The 22,845-nt window shown below is 45.0% G+C and overlaps 2 protein-coding genes across 2 annotated transcripts; both read right to left on the bottom strand.

The window, feature by feature from the left end:
* Positions 1-1,331: 1,331 nt before the first annotated feature.
* On the bottom strand, positions 1,332-5,559 carry LOC123137930 (ATPase family AAA domain-containing protein 3C). The gene is made up of 8 exons (XM_044557824.1): positions 5,209-5,559; positions 5,031-5,126; positions 4,441-4,551; positions 3,997-4,306; positions 3,670-3,760; positions 3,280-3,589; positions 2,486-2,634; positions 1,332-2,210 (listed from the first exon to the last, which is right to left on the bottom strand). The coding sequence occupies exons 1-8, from the start codon at positions 5,467-5,469 to the stop codon at positions 1,706-1,708; spliced, it is 1,833 nt and encodes a 610-aa protein (XP_044413759.1). The 5' UTR covers positions 5,470-5,559; the 3' UTR covers positions 1,332-1,705.
* A 10,983-nt stretch (positions 5,560-16,542) lies between these two features.
* On the bottom strand, positions 16,543-20,824 carry LOC123137929 (chromatin modification-related protein MEAF6). The gene is made up of 6 exons (XM_044557823.1): positions 20,545-20,824; positions 17,959-18,059; positions 17,315-17,384; positions 17,167-17,194; positions 17,031-17,085; positions 16,543-16,931 (listed from the first exon to the last, which is right to left on the bottom strand). Exons 1-6 carry the CDS (start codon positions 20,704-20,706, stop codon positions 16,835-16,837), a joined length of 513 nt encoding a protein of 170 aa, XP_044413758.1. The 5' UTR covers positions 20,707-20,824; the 3' UTR covers positions 16,543-16,834.
* Between the last annotated feature and the right edge of the window lie 2,021 nt (positions 20,825-22,845).

Raw genomic sequence — 22,845 nt, 5'->3', positions numbered from 1 at the left:
TGGGGGTTTGTCATTTGGTGTGCAAAGTACAATTAAGGAGGGGGTCATTACAGGAGGGCTTCTAAGCTCCTGCCCTAGCTTTCTGCCTTGATTGGGTGGGGGCCGCCGTTAACCCCCTTTCCTAAGTTGTCTTGGCAGCCTTTCCGGGGGGCAATTTTGTTTGAGCTGCTGCTGCTGCTGCTTCCATGGATGGCCTCCTGCCAAAGCTCTTGTGTTTTTTTTTCTTTGTTTTTTCTCCCTCTCTGATTTCCGGTGGTGGTGGTGGTGGTGGTGGTGTCAAGTTGTTGGACTTTGGCCAGAAGGCAGCGAGCAGCAGGCGCATGTGAGAGTGGACTGTGTGTGTCAGAAGCTGATCAAAGAGAAACGAGACCGGACCGGCCTGCGTTTTGAGTGTGTGTGTGTGTTGGGTGGATGGCAGCGCAAAGTGAATGATGATATGTACATTGTCGGCAAATTCAAGGCTTGCATCCGAAGCCCATCCAGCCCTGCAATCTGGTGCGATTTTGGCAATGACATTTCATCCCGTGGTTTGTTTTTTGCTTTGTTTTGTGGGTGCGGTCGCCAGCATGATGATGATACACGGGTTGTACATCTGCCTCCCCCATAGTCCTGATGAAAGGGCAGTTTCTTGTGTTTTCCAAGCGTCCTTTGGACATTTCAGAAGAAGAAGAAAAGCGTATTTTGGAAGGGAAAATGATTGGTCACGAGTTGAATTCCTGCACGAACGCTTGGTGATGCGGTTCTGGAACCTACAGAAAATTAATATGGTGGCATGGTATCGTAGCGAGAGGTTAAGCAGGTCGTGCCTTGCGCCATGACAGTGACTGGTGGAACTTCAATACCACCCCGAGATCTACAGGCGCCCTGTACTTGGCTATAGTTCAGCCTTGATGGTGGGTTACAGATGAGATTTACACAAGACTAGTTCTAGTGTGCTGTGCTGTTGCTAGAGGAGAAGAACAATGGGGGTACGTACCACCCCTAGAGGTGGGGAGGTGAGACCGGAAACGGAAACCACATCATTTATTATGTGAACATCATTGATGCTGATGCTGGGGGACCATGCTCCGGTGGCACTCTCGTGTCTTCTGTACACCTCCCCGTAGCTTTCATTTCCTTCTCAGCCCCATACAGTCGCTTCAGACACAATTACATGTTGATATGGCACACAGGTTTACCCGCTGTAAATCTTGAGCAGGAGAACTCTGGGTACACTGAGTTGGCATGAACGGCATTGAGTTTCTGAATTTCTGATGAAAGAAACTAGTGAACTGGAGACACCTTCAAAACAAGATAAACCCCAGAGAAGAGAACGGAATCCAACCCACACAGAAACAGCGTGGCAGTTCAACTGCACAATTTTAACAATTAGCACCGAAATATTATCCCCTCGTCTTTAATAGTGTGTGTAAAACAAGCTTACAGATTATTACGAAGGCCGACTGAACAGGTAAGAAACCTAGACGAGGCTATATCTCAGATCCTGTTAGAAAGCCTGAAGGACATACTCTACCTAAATTCGCCACAGGCAAGCACACATCCAACAAAATTGACAGAACCAACCCGTGACACACAAGATTTTCTGTCTCTACTGTAATTCGAAACCATGGCTGCTATCAGAAGTAGGTGGGAGGAGATTATATCTCAGTGCCATGCCTCAATCAATCCGGAATAATGCCACCTCCAGGTAAATCTACAACACCGCTCAAGCTGCAGCCTCGGAAGCAAGCTTCATGCGCTGCTGATGCTCGGCGATCTTGTATTCAACCACCTCGCTGAACAGCTGCGGATTCAATATGCAGTCAGGACTCCCGTATACAGCAGCCTGCACACTGGCCATCAGCTTCGCAATCTCTCTGCCGGAGAAGCCATCAATCTTGCGCGCAGCGTCCCTGAGGAGATCATCACTTATGTCCCGTACATGTATCTTCTTCGGCTGCTTCTTCAGCAGTGTGCTCCAAGGAGAACTCTTGTCATCGTCCTTGAGCATGTAGTTGTTCAAGTATAACTTGAGCAGCAGAAACCGCTCCTCTTCCCCAGGTAGGGGAAACTCGATAACTTCATCAATTCGGTCAGTAATAGCAGCATCAAGATCACCCGGTCGGTTAGTTGCAAGGACAAGAACAATGTCCCTTGATTGGTCACCAGTTCGAAATAATAGTGCATTGAGAGCACTCCTCTGAGCTTCACTCATATGTGTACTGTTACGCCTAGTGAATTAGAAGGAAAAACAAACAAATAGATTAACGAAATTGATGCGTATATATTACCCCCCCCCCCCCACCCACCCACCCACACACACACCCCAATATAAAGTTTGGTTAGACCTAGTAGCTAAAAAACCTGATAAACAGAGTTTGGAATCACTTTTGGGCAACATAATTATACACCTCAATAAAAGGTTTAGATTTGATGAATTTACTAATTGTTATTCATATTATAGATAATTACAAGTAGTCAGAAAGTGATTGAGTTGTAAACTTACTCGCACAAGAATGCATCAGCCTCATCAATGAAAAGAAGCATGCCTTTTTGGGACTTCTTAGCCCAGTCGAAGATTTCATGGATCTTCGTAACAGCCTCTGATCCTAATGGTGCAACATCTCCTCCTGTCATCATTGCATAATCAAGGCCCTGTGAAGGGTACAACAGTGTGAGCATAAATATCTTCAATGTGAAAAGGAATTCCTACAAATCTCCCTACAAAACAGAAGTATCCCACTAGTAAAGTTATAACAGCCCCTAGCGTTAGAAAAGGGAACTTCATCGATTTCACTCTTTTGAACTTAAAAATTCAATACGAAAATGAAAGCATGAGCAGTATGGTTGCTGCATACTACGTCCAGGTTTACAAGGCTCATTTGTTTTTTCTTGAGTCAAACTTGTACAAATTTACCGAAAAAAGTATTAACAGCCACAAGTTCATATAAATACATATGGAAATATACTATCTAGTGGTACTGATTTGGTACTGTAGATGTTGATGTTTTTCTTGTTCAAATTTAAAAAGATTTGACTTAAGACAAAGCAAATGAGCCTTGCAAGCCCAGACACAGGTTCAATCTGAAAACATGTCTTCACAATAAATAAATAAAACTGACATATAGCTGAAGTTGAATGGCCAGGATTTCTTTGGTAACACATTTTAGTTAAATCTAAATTTACAATCAAGTTACACTCGGTCAGATTCTGAATATACTCAACAGTCCCACCAAAAAAGAGCATTGGCAACAAACAACCCCCTATTGATAGTGTGAGAAATTAAATGTATCAACTTACAGATTTGCGAGCCATTTCCCTGGCTACTAAAGTCTTGCCAGTCCCAGGATGTCCATAGAACAACATATTGCGGAATGGTGCATCATGAGATTTCGTATTTGCAGTTGCTCGTGCAAGATGTTCAATCCTCCGTTTAAGTGAAGGGTGAAGAATAACATTCTCAAAGGCCGCACCTCCCGACAGAGATGCAGAGCTAGGTTTAAGAGCCTTAAGACCTGGCAATGGAAACTTTCGCATTGATGATTCACGAATCAGTGAAGGCTGACCCAAAATTCTATTGACGTAACCCCATGTAACCCTGGCTCCTTCCCTGAATGAAAATCAAATAGAACCATCATATGTCCATATCATTGTTTGTGACAACAAAAATGATATGATCGCCAGACAAACCTAGTAGTATAAACTCCAGCAGCTAGTGCAGTGACTCCTCCAATACCCATTACTAACTTACTCCTATCAGTCAATAATGTTCTTAACCCACCTGCACTTCCACATGAGAAACTGGTATTAAAATTAGAGCAAAACCGGAACTAATCATGATTTTTTATTTATTTAAAAAATCGAAATCCATATCCATATCTCAAATCTAAAGCACAAATAAGAAAGGTCTCCGCCGAAAACAGACCATCCAGCTGTTTTAATGTGAAATTAGGAAGGAAGACATGGTACAATGTAGAAACATGACACTATTTAAGCAGAATAGCAGAGTATATAAACCTTCTATATGTTGAAAGGTGGTGTTTATTGCAGCAAGCCACTTCTCTTTTTCGCCATTCATGAGTTCCACAAGCATTCTTCTTTCGTAATCTTCTGTCAGCTTTGCTTCATGAGCTTTAGCTTTAGCATTAGAAATAGCATTCTCTTTGTTTGTCTCGCGATCATTTTTGGCCCTTTCTTTCAGAGTCTGTAGCTCTTGCTCTAAAATCTTCTGTTCTGTGGCACGCCTAGCTTGTTCTCTTTTTAAGGCACCAATCTCTTGCATCCTTACAAGTTCAGCGTCCCGTCGTCTTTCAGCTTCACGCTCTTCCTGTCAACATAGGTGCTTGATTAAATCATGTGTTGATGTTCTCCTTATAAACCCAATGCACCACAGGAAATAGCACCAACTTAACATAGATATAAACATTAACAAAGGTAGTTAGAGGGTAGAAGATTCAATACCTGTTTGCTTTTCTTAGCTAACTCATCCTCGTAGCGTAACCTTTGTGCCTCAATTTGTGATTGCTGTTTCAAATTTTCTCTATATTCTTCACCCATTTTCCGCTTCGCCTCCTGTCAGATAAGGGGCCGACACAAAAAATATGAGTGTATTGGCAGCAGCCATGTACAACGGCTCAATGCATCAACATAGTGAGACGCACAGATGAAATTTTATCCCACATAACGCATCTGTTCCAGTTTTAATTGGCATGAAGTTACAAATCGGTGAGTCCTTGCTATTCATGAAGATCGATGATGTGATTTGCTATGAATTATGACGTATACCACTTGAATGGTGAGATCCTAGATTTTTTATTCCAGACTAGAATGTTAACAGCTCTGCTTTCTTAAGCAGGTCTTGTTGTTGTTGCAGGAAGCTTTCTAAGCAAATTAATGGTTCTTCATTTCAAAGAAGTCGTGAACTCAAACACTACAGAAAGAGAATGCTCAAAAGGCGGATTAGGTAAAACAAATTCGAGTGGTCTAGCATTGGAATCGCGTGACATCGAGCAATTTTCGCATTAAAAGGGGAAAAGCCGCGAACAACTCACGATTTCCTTGACTTTCCAGTAGATATCGTGGTGGACCTTCTCCGCAGCCATCTCCGCGAGGCGCGTCTCCTCCTGGCTCTGCATCAGCCCAAACAGCTGCGGCCAAGCCCAACAACAGCAGGGGGCGTCAGAACGGGCAATAATCCGGGTAATAAGGGCAAGAGCGCGAGCAGCTTACCAGCTTGGCGTACCGGGAGCCATTGATCTGCCGCAGCGCGCGGGCCCCGCGCTCCAGCGCCTCGGGGTCGAACCCGCTGGAGCCGGAAGAGGCGGCGGCGGGGGCGGGGGCATCTGGAGGTGGAGGAGGAGGAGGAGCGGCGGGCTGGCGGCGGAAGGAGAAGATGCTATCCGCGTACGCGACTTCGCCGAGCGACGCCAATACCGCGGCCCCGGCGGCTACGGAGGCCGCCGCTTTCGCCGGCCGGAGTAGGCGGCGCATGGTGGGCGGGGGGCGCGAGGGTTTTCTCGGGGGTTTTGGCTAAGCGGCGACTGGAGAGAAATAGGAGAGGAGGACGGGATGGGAGAGAGCTCCCGTCGATGGGGGAGTTTTCCGGTAACCTTCTTTCTTGCTTTCCAAGCGAGAGTGCTGGATGGGCTTGTATTGGGCCTCGCCAGGTAGCATTCGGTTATATTCACTTTGGTTTGTGACGGCCCATATATCCTATTTGCCGCTCGTTGCGTCAAACTGCCGGGGCTTCCCACAAGCGAGCGACCGAGCAGCGACGCAACGGGCCGGCCTGTTTTAACCGTTCCAGCACTCCCGGTTTTGGGAACCTTCTAGAGGTTTCCAGCTGGTTTTTTCCGGTTTTGGGAACCTTCTAGAAGGTTCCTGAACCGGTTTTTTATTTTCCTTTCTTTTTCTATTTCAGTTTCTTTTTCTTTTCTTTTTTTCTTTTTTGTTTTTCAAGTTTATGTTTTCTCTCTCAAAAAAATGTTCGAGCTTTTACAAAAATGTTCAAAATTTGAAAAATGTTCGTGTTTTCAAATTTTGTTCATAAATTCAAAAACTGTATGCATTTACCAAAAAATGTTCAGAATTTTCAAAAAAAAATGTGTTAACAAAATTGTTCAGAATGTTTTCGTTCAAAATTTTGAAAACTTTTAAAAAAATGTTCGTGGTTTCAAAAAATGGTTCCGTTTCAAAAATTGTTTGCAATTTTCAAAAAATCTTTATGAATTTCTGAACATATTCGTTTTATATTTTCTTCATGTATTCAACTTTTGTTCACGTATTCAAAAAATGTTCAACTTTCAAATTTGTTTGGAATTTTTAAAATTGTTTCCTATTTCTAACTTTGGTCTAAAAATGTTCTTTTTCCTTTTCGGTTTCTTTTTTAGTTTCTTTTTTATTTTTCAATTTTTTTTGAAAAAAGTTCATGTTTCAAAAATTGTTCGTAACCTTAAAAAATTTGTTCCCACTTTCAAAAAACCTTATTTTTTTAAAAAAATGGCCGCATTTTCCAAATTGTTCATAAATTCAAAGAATGTTCGCATTTTAAACAAAATGTTGTGGGATTTAAAAAATGTTCCCTTTTTAAAAAATGTTCGTATTTGCCTTTTTTTGTTTTCTTTTTTTCCATTTTCGTTTTTTCTGTTTCAAGTTTTTTGTATTTCTCTTTCCTTTTCTCTTTTTCTTTTTTATTTGTTTTGTATTTATTTTTCTATTTGCTTATTCTTTCTATTTTTATTTTCCATGATTCTAAAATTTGTTTGAAATTTCAAAAAATGTTCGGAAGTTAAAAAATAGTTCCTTTTTTAAAAAATTTGTTCAAAAGTTCCAAAAAAATCATGATTTTTTTTACCAATTGTTCGCATATTTTGTAAAAATGTTCACCTTTAATAAAATGTTCATCAACTTTAAAAAAATTCCTGTTTCGAAATATGTTCTGAATTTCTAAAAAAGTGTCCACCTTTCAAAATATGTTCATAACTCCAAAAAATGTTCTGCTTTTTAATTTTTGTGCACAAATTCCAATAATGATCATAACGTTCGCATTTTGATAAATTTTGTTTACAGTTTCAATTTTTGTTTACAGGTGCAAAACATGTGTCCTTTTTTTTCCAAAATGTTGTTTTACAATTGTTCATTTTTCGGACATTTGTTTATAAATCCCAAAATGTTCTTCTTTATAAATTTGTTCGCAAATATTCAAAAATTGTTCGTGTTTGTAAAAAAATTGGGATTGAAAAAATGTTCCCACTTTTCAAAATTTGTTCACAAATTAAAACATTCTTTCCGTTTTTAAATTATGTTACCTATCCAAAAATTGGGCAATTTTTTCAATACTTATTCGTGTATTACGAAAATTGTTCAGAATTTCTTTTGAAAGTATTCAGAGTTTTATTTGAATGTTCGAGAAAATGGAAAATATTTTGATATGTCGGTTTTGCTGGTGCTAAGAAACTTAGCGTTGCATTATTGACAGAAGCGGTGATCAGCTCGGGTGGTAATGTATTGTCTTTACTAGCATCGGGTCGTGAGTTCGAATCCTGTGTGAGGCGTCCTTGTTGTGCGTTGTTTTTTTCACCACCGGCTGCTTCTGCGTGGGCCGGCCCAGAGAAAGAGCACCCTGTGCGAAACCCCGCCAGTCTGCCGCAGAATGCGGCAGATAGGAGGTCCCGAGTTTTCCGGTAACCTTCTTTCTTGCTTTCCAAGCGAGAGTGCTGGATGGGCTTGTATTGGGCCTCGCCAGGTAGCATTCGGTTATATTCGCTTTGGTTTGTGACGGCCCATATATCATCTGGAGGAAAGATTCAAGCATCAAGCAAAACATAAAATATTAAGCCATTCTGCAACTTTTGATATGTGTAGGTTTAGCCATGAGTTTAGGAGCTCAAATTATGAAGCTCACAACTTAGCGAAGCATGCTTTATCTCTCGGGGGTGGCCGCCGTGTATGGTTAGGCCATCCCGGAGATCTTTCTTTCGTCCCTGTAAACATTGTGACGAATCAATAAAAAGCTTCGTGTGTTGTCTCAAAAAAAAAAAAATCAAGCAAAACATAAATAAAGGAAACACATTTTTTTCTTTGAGGGGAAAAGCTACTACCGTGCTCGTGCTATACACTACCGCTTTGTTTGGATGTAGATATTGAAGGGCTTGGCATTGCATTGGCTCCAATGCCAAATATCTCAAGACATTGATATTGAGCTTCAATGCCAAATATAGTGTTTGGATGTTCATGTATTTAGCACCTGGAATTTAAGGGAGGCAACAATTCCAATTCTTGTCTGGATAGACAAAGAGAATATCTCACTTTTCATAACATTCATGATTAAACTGACCACTACTAGTACTACTAGACCTGCAACAAGACCAAGCTATTGTATTATACTTGCACTTATGCTGTTGCATATACTTCTGCACTACATTAGTTGCGTAATTGGTATAGTTACTGACTACTGTTGCCGTGATGGAAAAGAAGCAAATGGAGGTACACGTTGCTATGCAGTACTGGTGTTGGAGCGCTGACAACTGGAAGGCCAGGGACGAGCTGTACGCCTGCAGTTCGTGGACGAGCTTGGCGACGTCCCCGGCAACCTGGCCGGCGCCATCGGCGGCACATTGAGCAGGCTCGTCGACCGTACGAAGGAGTGTCTCCTGCTTGCCATCCGCACCGAGTGCTCACACCTCCATGCCAGGGTCGTTCGAGTGTCACAACACGCCGAGCTGAATGGGTTGGCAACTTGGCATTCTGCCGAGCAACTCAGGGGCATGGCATCGCAAGTGTCCTCCCACCTATGCAACGTACATGAACTAGACAGTGCCCTCGAAGACGTCGGTCATAGAGTCGCCGATGTCCATGGAGATGACCTTTCTCGAGTCGCTGCTGCATGGATCATGGGTCGGTCCTGGTGGCGAGGTACTCGTGCACGTCGTCGAGGCATCCGATGCACTCGCCGAGCGGGGGCTCAAGCAGTGCAAGGATGAGGAGGATCCTCAGATGGGCGAAGCACGGGTCGAGCAGCAGGAGCTCCCACACCGCCGAAGTTGGAGAGGGCAGCGGGTTAGGGACGCAGCCGCAGGGGATGCCCGGAGTTGGAGAGGACGGCGGGGTTCTCGTTCCAGCCATGAGTCCCGTCTCCTTTTCGCTTTCGGTGCCTGCCCAAGCGGTAAGTGAGGTGCGGTGGGAGGCGTGGACCGAATACCGCGGAAAACCGAGCGTGGGGGCTGCGAATTCGCAGAGCGACGCTTCAGTGTTGGAAAAGCTGGTCCGATATTGAGGTTCGATTCCACGCGCGAATATCTCGACCATCCAAACAGCGGCTTTCGGGCTAGGCAAATGCCAAATACCGATTCGAGACCTGAATATCTACATCCAAACATACTGTACGGGAAATTGGGATGGGGATATAACCAGAGATAATTTCATCTCGGTGGATGTTCAAAGGATTCTGAGAATACCACTAAGTGCAAACATGACTAATGATTTTGTTGCTTGGCATAACACAGAATCTTATAATTTTTCGGTTAGTCATCATACTACACTGAATGGAGGCATCAGTTTGTCGGGCGCCTCAAAGGTTCAGATGATGGTCCTTCCACTAGCAATCATGTCCGGGAAATCCTTTGGAAACTCAAGGTTCCGAGTAAAATCAAAATTTTCGGTTTGAAGGCTCTGCATGGGATCATACCATGCTTTTCGGTGCTAGCAAATCGACACATTCCTGTTCTGTATAGTGTGCTACTTGCCAGAGGGGTGCGGAGGATATCCGCCATCTAATGTGTTCACATGCACAAGAGCTAGAGAAGTTTGGAGAGCTCTGGGGCTGAAGGAGGTGATTGATCAAGCACTTGAAACTGATAGATCTGGCGGCATCGTGTTTGAAAACTTACTCAGGGACCAACGCCGACGGTCACCAACTATTCAACATTAAGGGTGTGCAAGTAAAAGAAAAACATTAAGGGTGTGTTTGGTTGTTTGTAGTCATTTTGGCCTCCTTGCATTTGTGGTCCCATAGGGCCTGGTTGATGTAGTACTTCCTCTATTTCTAAATATAAGTTTTTTAAGGGATTTCAATATGGACTAAACATGGATGTATATAGACATATTTTAGAGTGTAGATTCACTCATTTTGCTCCGTACGTAGTCCATAGTGGAATCTCGAAAAAGACATATATTTAAGAATGGAGGGAGTACATGCTATAAACCATGTTTAGCATTTAGTTTGGATGCATGTATTGCATTATGAAGTCATCTGATACATGATGTTTGGTTGACTGTGCTTGAGGGTTATGGATGTGAACATGCAAAAACATGGCGTTTGGTTGCCCTCGGCCTAAATTTATGGTCACCCCTTCTCATTAGTGGTGATCTTATCACACATTGGATGGCCCTTTGCGTCCTTGACGCAAAGACCAATTGCAATGAAGAAGCTAAGCAACGTATGAACAACATGTTTTATGAATAATTTACAAAGAGGTAAAAACGAAATGCAACCGAGGAGCTTGGTCAACTATTTGCAGGATATTTTTTCCGTGTCACTCCCTCCGTTCCTAAATATAAGACCTTTTCGAGATTCCACTATGAACTACATACGGAGCAAAATGAGTGAATCTACACTCTAAAATATGTCTATATACATGAGTATTTAACCAAAAACTACCACAATTCACGGAACCGTGACGAAAAACTACCACTTTACGATTTTGTCTCGAAAACTACCACTTTTTTCCTAATCCGTGGCAAAAAACTACCAAGTCGCGAAATCGCTCGCTTAGCCCGTGCTAAGCACAAATCTGACCGCTTGGGCCCACCTGTCAGCATCAATCTTCTTCCTCCTCTCTCTCTCATTTCCACGAACACCTTAAGTGCACTCCGCCGCTCTGCCCCCGCCGGCCGGCGAGTCCCACCACCTGCGCTGCCGCCCTCGTCGAGGAAGCCGTGCTTGAGCGCGAAGGCGTGGGCCTCGCGGCCGAGGCGGCGGCCGTCGTCGCCGGCGAGGTGGGAGCAGGCGAGGAGCACGCTGACGAGGGTGAAGGAGCTGACGTCGTGGCGGGCCTCGGCGAGCATGCCACGGAGGGCGTCGAGCGCGCGCTCCCACTGCCGGAACAGGCAGTGCGCGGAGATGAGCGAGTTGTAGGACACGGCGTCGCGGAGCTCCGGCGGCGTGGCGGCGAAGAGCGTGAGGGCCCCGTCGAGGTCGCCGCAACGCGCGTAGGCGGTGAGGAGCGCGTTGCCGACGGCGGGGGTGGGCCGGTGGATGAGCGCGCGGCGGAGGGCGGCCGCGTGGAGCGCGCGCGGCCCGGCCGTCCCGGAGCGCGGCCGCGGACTTGATGGCCGGCGGGAGCGCGAAGTGGTCGAGCTGGGCGGAGGAGGCCGAGAGGGAGGAGAGCGCTCGGAGGGCGGCGGCGTGGTTCCCCGCGGCGGTGAGGGAGCGGATGGTGGCGGAGGTGGTGGGACGCTGGATCCTCATTATCCTAGGACGGAGGGCAGCGCAGGTGGTGGGACTCGCCGGCCGGCGGGGGCAGAGCGGCGGAGTGCACTTAAGGTGTTCGTGGAAATGAGAGAGAGAGAGGAGGAAGAAGATTGATGCTGACAGGTGGGCCCAAGCGGTCAGATTTGTGCTTAGCACGGGCTAAGCGAGCGATTTCGCGACTTGGTAGTTTTTTGCCACGGATTAGGAAAAAAGTGGTAGTTTTCGGGACAAAATCGTAAAGTGGTAGTTTTTCGTCACGGTTCCGTGAATTGTGGTAGTTTTTGATTAAATACTCCTATATACATCCATACGTAGTACATAGTGGAATATCTAAAAAGTCTTATATTTAGAAACAGAGGGAATATATGCAAATGACTATTTCATACTGCGTATGTATTTGTCTTGCATTTAACTCTTAAGTTTTTTCATTACACCGTTGGCGCAAAAAACAAATGACATTGATGCGCCTTATGACAGAATACATATGAACTATACATGCAACATGCATTCTTACACGGGAGCAATGTAAACAAAAGTAGTGTCGTAAAAGCTAACATATCCCATCACATTGGCAAAATAACCAGCAACAGGAGCCTGGGACATAGCCCAGTCCTCACCCATGTCCATTCCTTTTATAATTATCGTGTATATAAAGCACATGTATTTATGCATAAACATCGTAAATCTTAGGTTGTTCATACATATACCAACTACACTTTGGCGCAAAGACCAATTACAACCAAGAAATCAACTAAGAGGCTAGATGAAACATTTGAAGAAATCTTGTTGTGTTATTATACACCCATCCTTTTTTTGCCAATGTTTATAACTACAGTTAGGTGAACAATTGAAGGGTATTTTTCTTATGTTTCTGTATTTGTGTTGTGTCAGTAACAACAAGCAATGATAAACGTGTCTTCTCACATTAACTAATGTGTGAGCAAGGATAAAGATTCCATATTAAGCAAATTAATGTCGGGTCATTCGCCTCACGTTGATGCTATCAATTGTGAGCCGCTCTAGGGAGAACCCGAGTGATTATTTTGGGGTTGATCTCCACGTATTAACTAGACCCAAATTTTTTGAGGGGTTAACTAGCCTTTAATTAATTAGGGCATTAGTCTTTTAACTGATGTAAATGGATGAAACTTCTTAGGGGGAGGGGGTGTACCTTAAATATCAATTGATGCATTCTGTTCTACAATTTTGGTTTATCCAAACTTAATAGATTGCGTGTTAGATGCTTGGCAAAATTCATCCACTACCTAACAAATTTCTTACGAAACAAGAATTATTACTCCCTTCCCTTCCCTAGAATATTATCGAGTTAGTTATGCTGCTAGCTAGAGTTTGAATCTTCCTAATATGTGGTTGCAACTTTACAAGTAATCTAGGGAAGGGATTGAATAGACTACTTTTCCTGTTTCTTTTAGTCTTACTTCCTTGTACATATTTTTGCCCAGTATAATAGAAAATTGCCATAGAGCAATTGTTCTATGGTTTGTGCTTAAAATAAACTTAACAAGTAATTCACGTTGATCAAAATTCTCAAAACTTGAACACTCTGCCCTCCAAATAGTGGGATGAATGGAGAACTGAAAAATACTTCTATTAAGTTTTGTCACTGCACATGTTTCTAATTTTGCATCTGTGCTGAATGAACCGCAATACACTTTACCCTAGGGTACCACCTAATTGACCCGCAACAGAAAAGAATGCACCGAATTCATGAAACTTACATATATTGCTGAAATTGCAAAGTTGAAAATACTAGTATGGGAGAACCACATCTGTATGATTATCCAGTTCTAACTATTGATTGTGTAAGAGAAGGAACAACATATTTCCATCGATTTTACAAAGATCACCCATCATAATACCAAAGCATTAACAAAATCAATTGTGAGAAGGAATGGCGTGGTCTAACTCTCTAACATGTTTTAACAATTAAACTACCAAGTGTTCATGCAAAACTTCTGAATTATATGTAATCACTTATCCTTTTTTATCTTTCATATCTCACATATTGCGAGTCTAACTACTCTTCTTCTTTTTGCGGGTGAACTACCGTTCTTCACTATATGAACATTGATTCTATACATTGTTATGAATTTCCACAACACCCCGCGGGGAATTATCTAGTTGGACAAAGAGACGGTCCCGTGATTGGCTAGAACTGCCATCCATCCAGGGCTTGATGAGTCAAGAGCAGAAGAATAACTTTGATAAAGGCTACAATCGTCTGCAAGGCATGATCCATATTCCATGGGGGAACTCACGTGGACAGGAAAGCACTGCTGGGAGCCCCCAGCAGATCTGTGTCCCCTGGCTGGTCTTTTTAAAAGACCGCCCGGACCGCGAGCTGCCACATCTAGCGCATTGAGCGGTGGAGCGACGCCTCCGCCATTGCAATGGAGGTCTTTGCAGATTTGTTTTTGCAACATAAGTACCGTTGCGGATTTCTTTACAACAAAGGTCTTGTTTTGTAGTTTCTTTTTTGCAACAAAGATCATGTTGCAAACAAAAAATTTGCAACATAAATCATGTTGCAGGAACCATTGCGGCGGCGGTATCCGGTTGCGACTGAGCTTGCTCCTCCAGGACGGTGGCGACGTGGAACAGCTGGTGCGACTCTGGCGGCGGCGTGCCTCGCAGAGGCGGGTGATGCAGTCTGGCGGCTTCTAGCACCTGCGCGGCTGGCACCTAGCACTCCGGTGGCCGTCTCCTCTCCTCTTAGCCGCGTGAAGAACGAGATAAGAAAAGGAAAGAGACGACGGGGAAGAAGAGGAGTGGAGGAGGGACATCGGTAAAAAGAGACAAGGCTGGAGAGGAGCTCTGGGCGGCCACGGGGGGCAGGCGTCGGGAGGCGGTGGACGAAACGGTGCGATCCGTCTGGTGATTAGAAGAGTTTTTATTTTTTTTGGTTCATAAAACTTGTTTTTATGGGATGAGCCGACCCTAAAACCCCCGTCACGTTGCCCCCCGGAATCCCGTCGTCCCCAGATCCCAAATCCAAGTGAAGCTCCGGGTGGGTCTTCCCCGATCAGATTGATCCGTCGAACCGGACCCCATGGCCGGCGCGGCCTTCCTCGGGAGCCGCGAGGGCCACGACACCCCAAGCACCGTCCTGCTCGACCTCTTCGGCTACGTCGGCCCCAGCCGCAGCGCCACCACCGCCACGTCCAAGACGAGCGCCGGCCTGCCCATCGCGGTGACCTTCTGCGCCCTCCGTCCGCCAGTCCTCTCGTACTTCTCCGTCGACTGCGCCGCGTGCCCGGAACCCAAGTCCCTACCCCTGGCGCCCCAGGTCATCGCCGCGGACGCCGACCTCGTCCTCCTCCGCGTCCCCGTCGACCGGTCGGCCAGGTTCAGCGTCAGGTTTTGCGACTACTTCGTCTACACGGCGCACTCCCGACGCCCAAGGCTGGACCTGCTCCCGACGTCCGCTCCCCATCGCTTTGCATTTCAAGACCGGGAGATGGCCATACTGAGCTGCGGCGACGGCAGTTACGCCGTAGCCGCCCTCCAAACCCTCGGCAAGTTCACCTTCACGCTTCACCTGTACCGCTCTGGGCCCGACGGCGAGCAAGGGGCTTGGACGTCCAAGGTCGTTGAGGTGGAGGAGCCGCTGAGGGACAAGGTGTGCCCGACGACCCCTCCCTCGTCGCCGGGGCTCTTCCACCACCATACAAACAGCGTGATCACGCTCGGCGGCGCCAAAGGCACCGTCGGCTGGGTGGATCTCTGGCGAGGCATCGTCCTCTGCGACGTGCTCGAGGAGAGCCCCAAGCTCCGCGACATGCCGCTGCCATTGCCCTCCAAGGGCAACCGGAACGTGTACCTCGACGGCTGCCCCTACTACTCTCGCAGCCTCGTCGTCAACCAGAGCAAGGACACCATCAAGTACGTGGAGATGGAGATCTACCAAGCCAAACCGCTCACGCCCGAGGACAAGGCATATCATGAATGGCTGAGCCAGCAAGAATGCCCGATGTACTTCTTGATCCCTAGCCCCTGGAAGGCCACCACGTGGAGCATGCCGGTCCCGGTCACCTCGTGGGAGGGCTGGCAGCCTCGATGCTCCGCCCGCTCGGCGGAAATCGACATCCCTCCCGACGTCGCCATGCGTTATAAGCGGCTGCGCACAGACAAGGAGGGGGGAACCTTGTCCTCCCTGCGACGCCTGCGCATGTCTTACCCCACCATGAGCGTCGCCGATGATGATGATGATGTCGTCTACATTTCTGCGAGGGAGGGCACCGATATGTCGACGGTGCTCGCCGTTGACATGAGGATGCAGACTCTGCGTGGAGTTGCCAAGCTACCAGACCACCACCACGGTTTTTTGCGCTGCTTCTTTGCTACCGGGATCTCCAAACATCTCAACACTACTGGCAGTACAAGTGAGGAATCCCTTGAGCAGACTCAGGCGCAAGATGCAAATGTTTGTCATCAAGTGCATGAGTTTGCTTGATTGAAGGTGTTTATGCAGTTAGACCGCTGACCTGTGTGCAAGCTGGGCTGGATGCAGAGGGTCAACCCTGAATATATTTATGTTCTGCCCATGTACCATGCGTCTTTAATTTGCTCAGATTATGAGTATGTTTTTAGCTTGTCTTTGTTTTACAGATGAAATAAAACAAAATTGGCATGAGCCTGCACTCCCTTTTCTGCAAGCCTTTAATCCCATGAACTAGCTGGACTGCCTAATCGCTCTCTGGTCTGGATAACACTCCGTTGATGCTGGACTTAGTTCCAGGGTCACCCAGCAGCATGTCCAAATCATGAATTCCTTCAAAAACACAATGAAACAATTTGTCCAAAACACCATTTTGAACACAATTCAGATCCCAACATAATATAGAACATATACAAAATAGTTCAAACACAATCGTCAACACAACCATGCTGCCACGGCAATTGAAAATATGTACGTATACGTCAAAGAAAACCTGTCATTGCAATGTTTTATAAGCGTGTATCGACTCCATCCTTTTTACCCTTATTAATAACTTGATCCACACCACAAAAAGAATGATCCAGACCAGGGATGTCATCACCGAGAACCAGGGCAAGTTAATTCGCTCAGCCAATGAGAGTTTAAAACAAGTTATTAGTTTACAAGAAACAGAATGATGTCCACACAACTTTTCATGTCTAATTAACTTGCTGCTACCTTATATGTTACAAAGGGCAAAACGAAGAAAAAAAAAGGCGAAGACGCACGCCCAAGCAAGCAGATGAGCTGGGAGCCTAAAATACAGGAGATTCCTCGGCGCTGGTTTGGATTTGCAAGAGAACATGGCTAAAGCCTAAAGGCAACAACACATAAAGACAGAACTAGATGCAGCCACAAAGTTAAAAGATGCCTGAAACATGCGAGGGTTAGTAGTCATCTTCGTCGTCCAAGTCTGGATCGTTCGATGGACGTATTCTCTTGCCATCTCTCCCTCCAGGACGCCCTCCCTTCTTTGGTTTCCCTCTGCCGAAAGAATATACGAGATATCAGAAAAACAGGCAAACTGCTTTTGTTAATCACTGCACGGGCCAAAGTTTTTAGGCAGAGCTATCTGAAACTTACTGGCCATTAGCTGGAGTGCTTGCACCCTTTGAACGACCTGCATATTCTCTTGCCTCTGCCAGGATGGCGCAAGTATTCAATTCAGTTTATTATCTGCTGCTGGTTTCAACAGAAAACAGAAACAAGTAAAGCTTACCATCTCGTGCAGCCAGCTGCTCTTCAACCTGGAAATTATATAGAAGAATAACGTTCAACATCAGCGAATTCATTAATTTGAATAGGGAAAGGAAGTAATAAGTAGGAAGGCTAGTGCTTTTCAGTGGTACTGGCACTATTGCTCATACCGCTGGAGAAGTAACTGATGACAGAGAGAATAGTCTCTCATCAACCTGAAACTTCCTGGACCGCTTGAGGCTGAAACGTGTCAAGCACATGCCATCATGAGTATTCCATCTATGTGAGATCTAGTGTCTCTATTGCTTGAAAAAATAAAACATAAATGCATGCTAAATACATATTGCTTCTGCAGAATAGTGACATACAACTAGTTCCACATAGTCAACCGGTTGCCATCAACCCGAAAAAGATTATGTTCAATATAAAGTACTCACGCAACAAAGAAAGAAACTGACTTAAGTCTATAATATCATAGAACACTGGCATACTTATTTTTTCAGGGTTATTCATCCCTGATGTATATCTAGCACTATTGATCATTGACCCAATTGTTAGCTAATTATTATGTATGGTCAGTGGCATAGTAGGTATACAAAGCCAGGTCAGATACCGTAACCCAATCAATATAGCTCATGGTAATAATAAAACAGAGACTCTAAGCAAAATCTGAGACCTGAGTTCTGATAAATATAAATGGTAATCAAAGAACATGATAATAGAAAAGGATGGACAAATGACGTTCTCCATACAGAGAAGACCCCCTAACAGTTGACAGATTTATTCAAATATAAATAATAGAAAGGTCTCTTACTTAGCAGTGTTTTTTGACGATGACAAGAATGATTCAAAACCCTTCAGCACGCTTCCGAACTGATTAGATTCTTGTAGGTAGGTGGTCTCCATATCATAAACCTGGTTGGATAATAGTAGATATTAATACAAGCTATAGATTGCCAAAAATGGTTTCTAAGACATGCGTGGACAGTAAGAAAAATTGACTTATACGCACATGGCCAATGGATAACTGATGTTTTTCCTCGTCAGTTATAAGATAGATTGGCACCTAAAAGAAGTTACTAATGTACTCCCTAAAGTTAGTACAAAGTTGAGACACTTATTTTGGGACGGAGGGAGTAATAATAAAGAAAAAGAGGACACCATAAAATAGAGTAAGACTAGTATAGGATCTGCACTTGGCGTGAGATCGTGCAATCCAGCCATATCAACCGTTCGATTTTTAAGGCAAGGTACAGATTAAGCAAGAACGGAAGGGCTTAATAACTTTGTGCAAAGCCCCTGCTATCATCTCATAATGCTGCATGTGATCCACCCACCGTCAGCCATCACCGACATGTCCAAACTGCACTTGGTAGTCCGAAAGTACTGAAGACGAGGTTCCTGCCATGAATGCATACAGTAATTGCAGAATGGGTTTTCTCCCACGAATGCATACATATTTCTAGGCCTGAGTTTTCCCAGCGCACACGAACAGATGAACACATGCAATTTGTTGGATACAAAAATTCCACCATACAAAGTTAAATAACTAACAAACTGAAAAATAACAGCATTTACGATTATGAATAAGGTTCTGTACAAATATCATGAACAGCAAAGTCGAACCACCATTCGAATTTTAAAACCCGATCCTAACATCCAGATCATGAACAAACACTATAAAAATACATGAACAAAAAATACCAACAATTCATGATCTCCCATGAACTAAAAATCGATTTTCCACCCTGCTGAACCTTCAGTCTCGCACCCCAGATCAGAACAAGAAACTTCACCTAGATACGAATCTAGGACGGGGATCAAGGAAGATGCAACCACCGAAGGGTCACACTCGGGCAGCGGACATATTCGGCCGAAGGGGTTGCGTGCATAGGGGCGTTCACGGTCGTTTGGAAGAACAAGTGACAGCAGTGCACGAGAAGCCGGCGGTAGACCTCGTCATGGCAGGATATGGCAGTGTCACGTCATGGGGCTGGCGGAACAGCCAACGGCGAGGCTCGGGAAGGCCAGATCTGGTGGTTCTGAGGCTCAGAGAGGTTCGGTGAGGTTGGCGGCGCGCTCCAGCAACCCTCGCTGATGCATGAGAGATGGGATTACATTTGGGCTGGAACGAGGGGCTTCGTGTGAAGTCGTGTGAAGAGTTAGGCCTGCAATACTTGGTACCTCAAGGATTTTTGTGCAAATGTCTTGCATCTTTTTACTTGATTCGATCTGTGAGTTTCCCTGTCTAGTGAGACAACAGATATAGAGGACTAGCTCTTTTGGCAAAAGTATACATTGGCGTTACTAGGAAATGTGCCGTCTAAGCAGGAAAATGATTCTGCTCGACCTGTCGAGCGGATGTGTGGCTGCTGATGCTGATTTCATCTGACCATCCAACGTTAACATGAACATGTTATGTACAGCAGACGCGGCCACATGGAATATTTACAGCAAGTTACGAACTGGTGTCAGCGCACAAATCATAGCACACACTTTAGGGATGCCAAAAAACAATATAGTAATTAAATTACCGGGATGCTACCGCTGGTTATTACTCCACTTGTAGCACTTGTCTAACTTGTATATGAACACTGGAATGTATTGAAAGACTAGAAATAAAACCAATATGCATTGGTCACTTTTTCGATTATACACACTGTCCATTCTACTAGACCAATTGTTCCGATGGTTCAGTAATTTTGGATGAAATGACAGGATTTAGCATTATGAATATAAGGTCAGACATTTTTTGCTACTCTAGAACCTTAAGAAAGCTTTATAAGAGAATATACTAGAATATAGCTCAAAATGTTCTTATGGCTATAGTATAAGTGGATGTATTATTACTATGATTTATTTCTTACAGACAGGGCAATAACTGCAACACTGAGGCTTGATTAAAATTATAAAACCTTTAACCGGCTATTTTGAGCATCAGATTGTTCCATATGATTGACATCATAGAAATCAGTTTTCACACCCGCAATTGGTTGATCAAATGAAGTAAGTAAGCAATAATCTTTTGCTAAAATAATGGAAGCAGCAAATTTGTTGTCAAACTCCCTGCATCCAAAATTTAATTCAATCACGGAACTTCAGTTTGACACAATAGGACTTCCCCCAAATTGCGCTAACTATTCACTCCACGGAATAACACGTTGTGGTTTCAGACACAATAGGTTCAGACGTCTGTCTTTCAGACTTGTATTGTTCTGGTTGACTAAATAAGGTGAATTCATGTTGCTTTCATGCGTAGACTAGCAGATGTTTCATGGACCTGAATTTGAAATCTTACGCGGCAGAAAGCCTCCCAAAGGAAGGAATGCAGGAGATGCAAATTCTAAAAACAGAGGAGGCCTCCCGAAAGAGGGACAGCAGGGGCTGGAGGAGACCTAACCTGCCGCTCGATGGAGCGGACCTCCTCCTGGAGCTTGGCGCGCTTGCCCATCAGGGCCGAGAGCATCGCCGTGGGGTTCGGCGCCGCCGCCGCCGCGGCCGCCGACGGCGCGGAGCCCGACGCGGCCTTGTGCGACCCCCCTCCTCCGCCCCCTGAGTCCATCGCGGTTCTAGGGCTCGAGCTTTGTGTTTTGGTTTTGGCCTTTTGGTGGGGGCGTCTTTGCAAGTTTGTATCGTTCGCCGACGATTTTGCCAATCCGGCTACGCCCCCCTTCGTTTTTCAACGTAAACTTCGCAATTTCTGCAAATCCCCGGATGGGGGGGGGGGGGGGGGGGAGAAAAAGAAAAGATAGCACAAAACTTTTTATTAGTGTCCAGAAAAAGAAAAATAATATATAAGAACCTTTTATTTTAAATTTCCGGACAAAACATCAGTTACCAAAGAAGATAATCACATTTTAGAAGCAAGAAGATAAATGCAGAGGAAAGAGAAAAAGTGCCAAGGATGACTAACCTAGTTAACCCGTGAATGATTAATAATGATAGCTTCAGGTAACGACAAAAATCATATATAGCCATATGATAGTTATGTTATGGGATCAAATGCCTATGATTTAAATCCGCCTCGATCGAGAGAATAAGCTAAATAATTTTGATCCTGAAATCGCTTTTAGCAACTAGCACTCTTGTTAAATAATAGGGTGGATACATTTACTTTTTATTCAAAATATATTCATTGATTCAATAAATAAAATTAAACTCGCTATACCCTGACTCCACATATTCATGCATTTATGCTCATAGCCTATATCAGCATCCACAGTCGTTTCATATTTGTGTATAGAAAAAGACACATAGTCAATCATGCAGAATTATTGCCACAACAGATCCTCCGTTCACAAGTTTGACTCTAGTAAAATGTAAACCTCATGACTGGGGATGCAAGCATGAACCGATGAAAACTCGCATACATGTATTGTTTTTTCAGAAAGAAGGCTCATGATGAACCCAACTTTGAATTTTGAAAGCCATCAGAAATGACAACGGCTAACTAGCATCGACGACCGGAAGATACAACTAGAAGATATGCGGAAACTTGCCGGACTTGGGAACCTCAACTTCTGTGTCGCCACTTGAACCCCACATCCATCGTGTCGCTGCCGCCTAACCTGATGCGGGTTTTGGGCCTTTACCAGAGAACGGAGTCACCGATGGAAAGCAACACCATTGGGCATCGCCGCCACCGTGGCTAGACCATCCAACCAAGGGTTTCATCAGTCTCGAGCCTAAACCACCAACCCCCCTCCTTTGGATCCAGTGAGCGAGGGTTGCTAGCAGCCATAACAGACGGGGGAGAGTGACTTGAGGAGGAGATGATCACGACCTTCATATTTGGTCTGAAAGAGAGAGGCTCCACATTGAGGCCGCCGCTTGTGCAACCGGCCATCACCTTCCAAGCGACCACAACGGCGACGTCACCATGCCTTCCAGGGTCACCGCCCCGGCATCCGAAGCCCTCGAGTGGGAACAAAGTGACGAGATCCTCACCGCAATCTTTGACGGCATCCGTGCAAAGCTTGCCCGATGGCCTCCTCGGGTGGCGGTAAGGGACAGGAAGGAGCGCGTGGTAGCGACACTGGGGAAACCATGTGAAAGGATCGATATAGTTGACTAGAGGGGGGTGAATAGGCAACTAACAATTTTTAGCTTTTCTTTACCAAATTAAACTTTGCATCAAAGTAGGTTGTCTAGATATGCAACTAGGTGAGCAACTTATATGATGCAACAACAACAAGCCCACAAGCAAGCAAGGGATGCAACACAATATAAGCTTGCACAAGTAAAGGTGAGAGATAACCAAGAGTGGAGTCGGTGAAGACGAGGATGTGTTACTGAAGTTCCTTCCCTTTGAGAGGAAGTACGTCTCCGTTGGAGCGGTGTGGAGGCACAATGCTCCCCAAGAAGCCACTAGGGCCACCGTATTCTCCTCACGGCCTTACACAATGCGAGATGCTGATGTCGCTTGAAGCTACGTTATTTTTTCCCCAAAGAGGAAGGGATGATGCAGCACAACGATGGTAGGTATTTCCCTCAGATATAAAACCAAGGTTATCGAACCAGTAGGAGAACCAAGCAACACAACATAAACAACCCCTGCACACAAAGAACAACACCTCGCAACCCAACGTGTTAAAGGGGGTGTCAATCCCTTTTGGGGTACGGCGCCTCAAGATAGGCAAAGGACGTGAGGTAAATTTGTAGATGGGATAAATAGATCGTGGAACAAATAAATTACAGCAAG

The sequence above is a fragment of the Triticum aestivum genome, chromosome 6B (assembly GCF_018294505.1).
Source record: "Triticum aestivum cultivar Chinese Spring chromosome 6B, IWGSC CS RefSeq v2.1, whole genome shotgun sequence".
In the NCBI taxonomy this organism is placed as follows: Eukaryota; Viridiplantae; Streptophyta; class Magnoliopsida; order Poales; family Poaceae; genus Triticum; species Triticum aestivum.
Note: the sequence above shows the minus strand (reverse complement) of the source record. Positions and strands in the feature narration are given on the sequence as shown.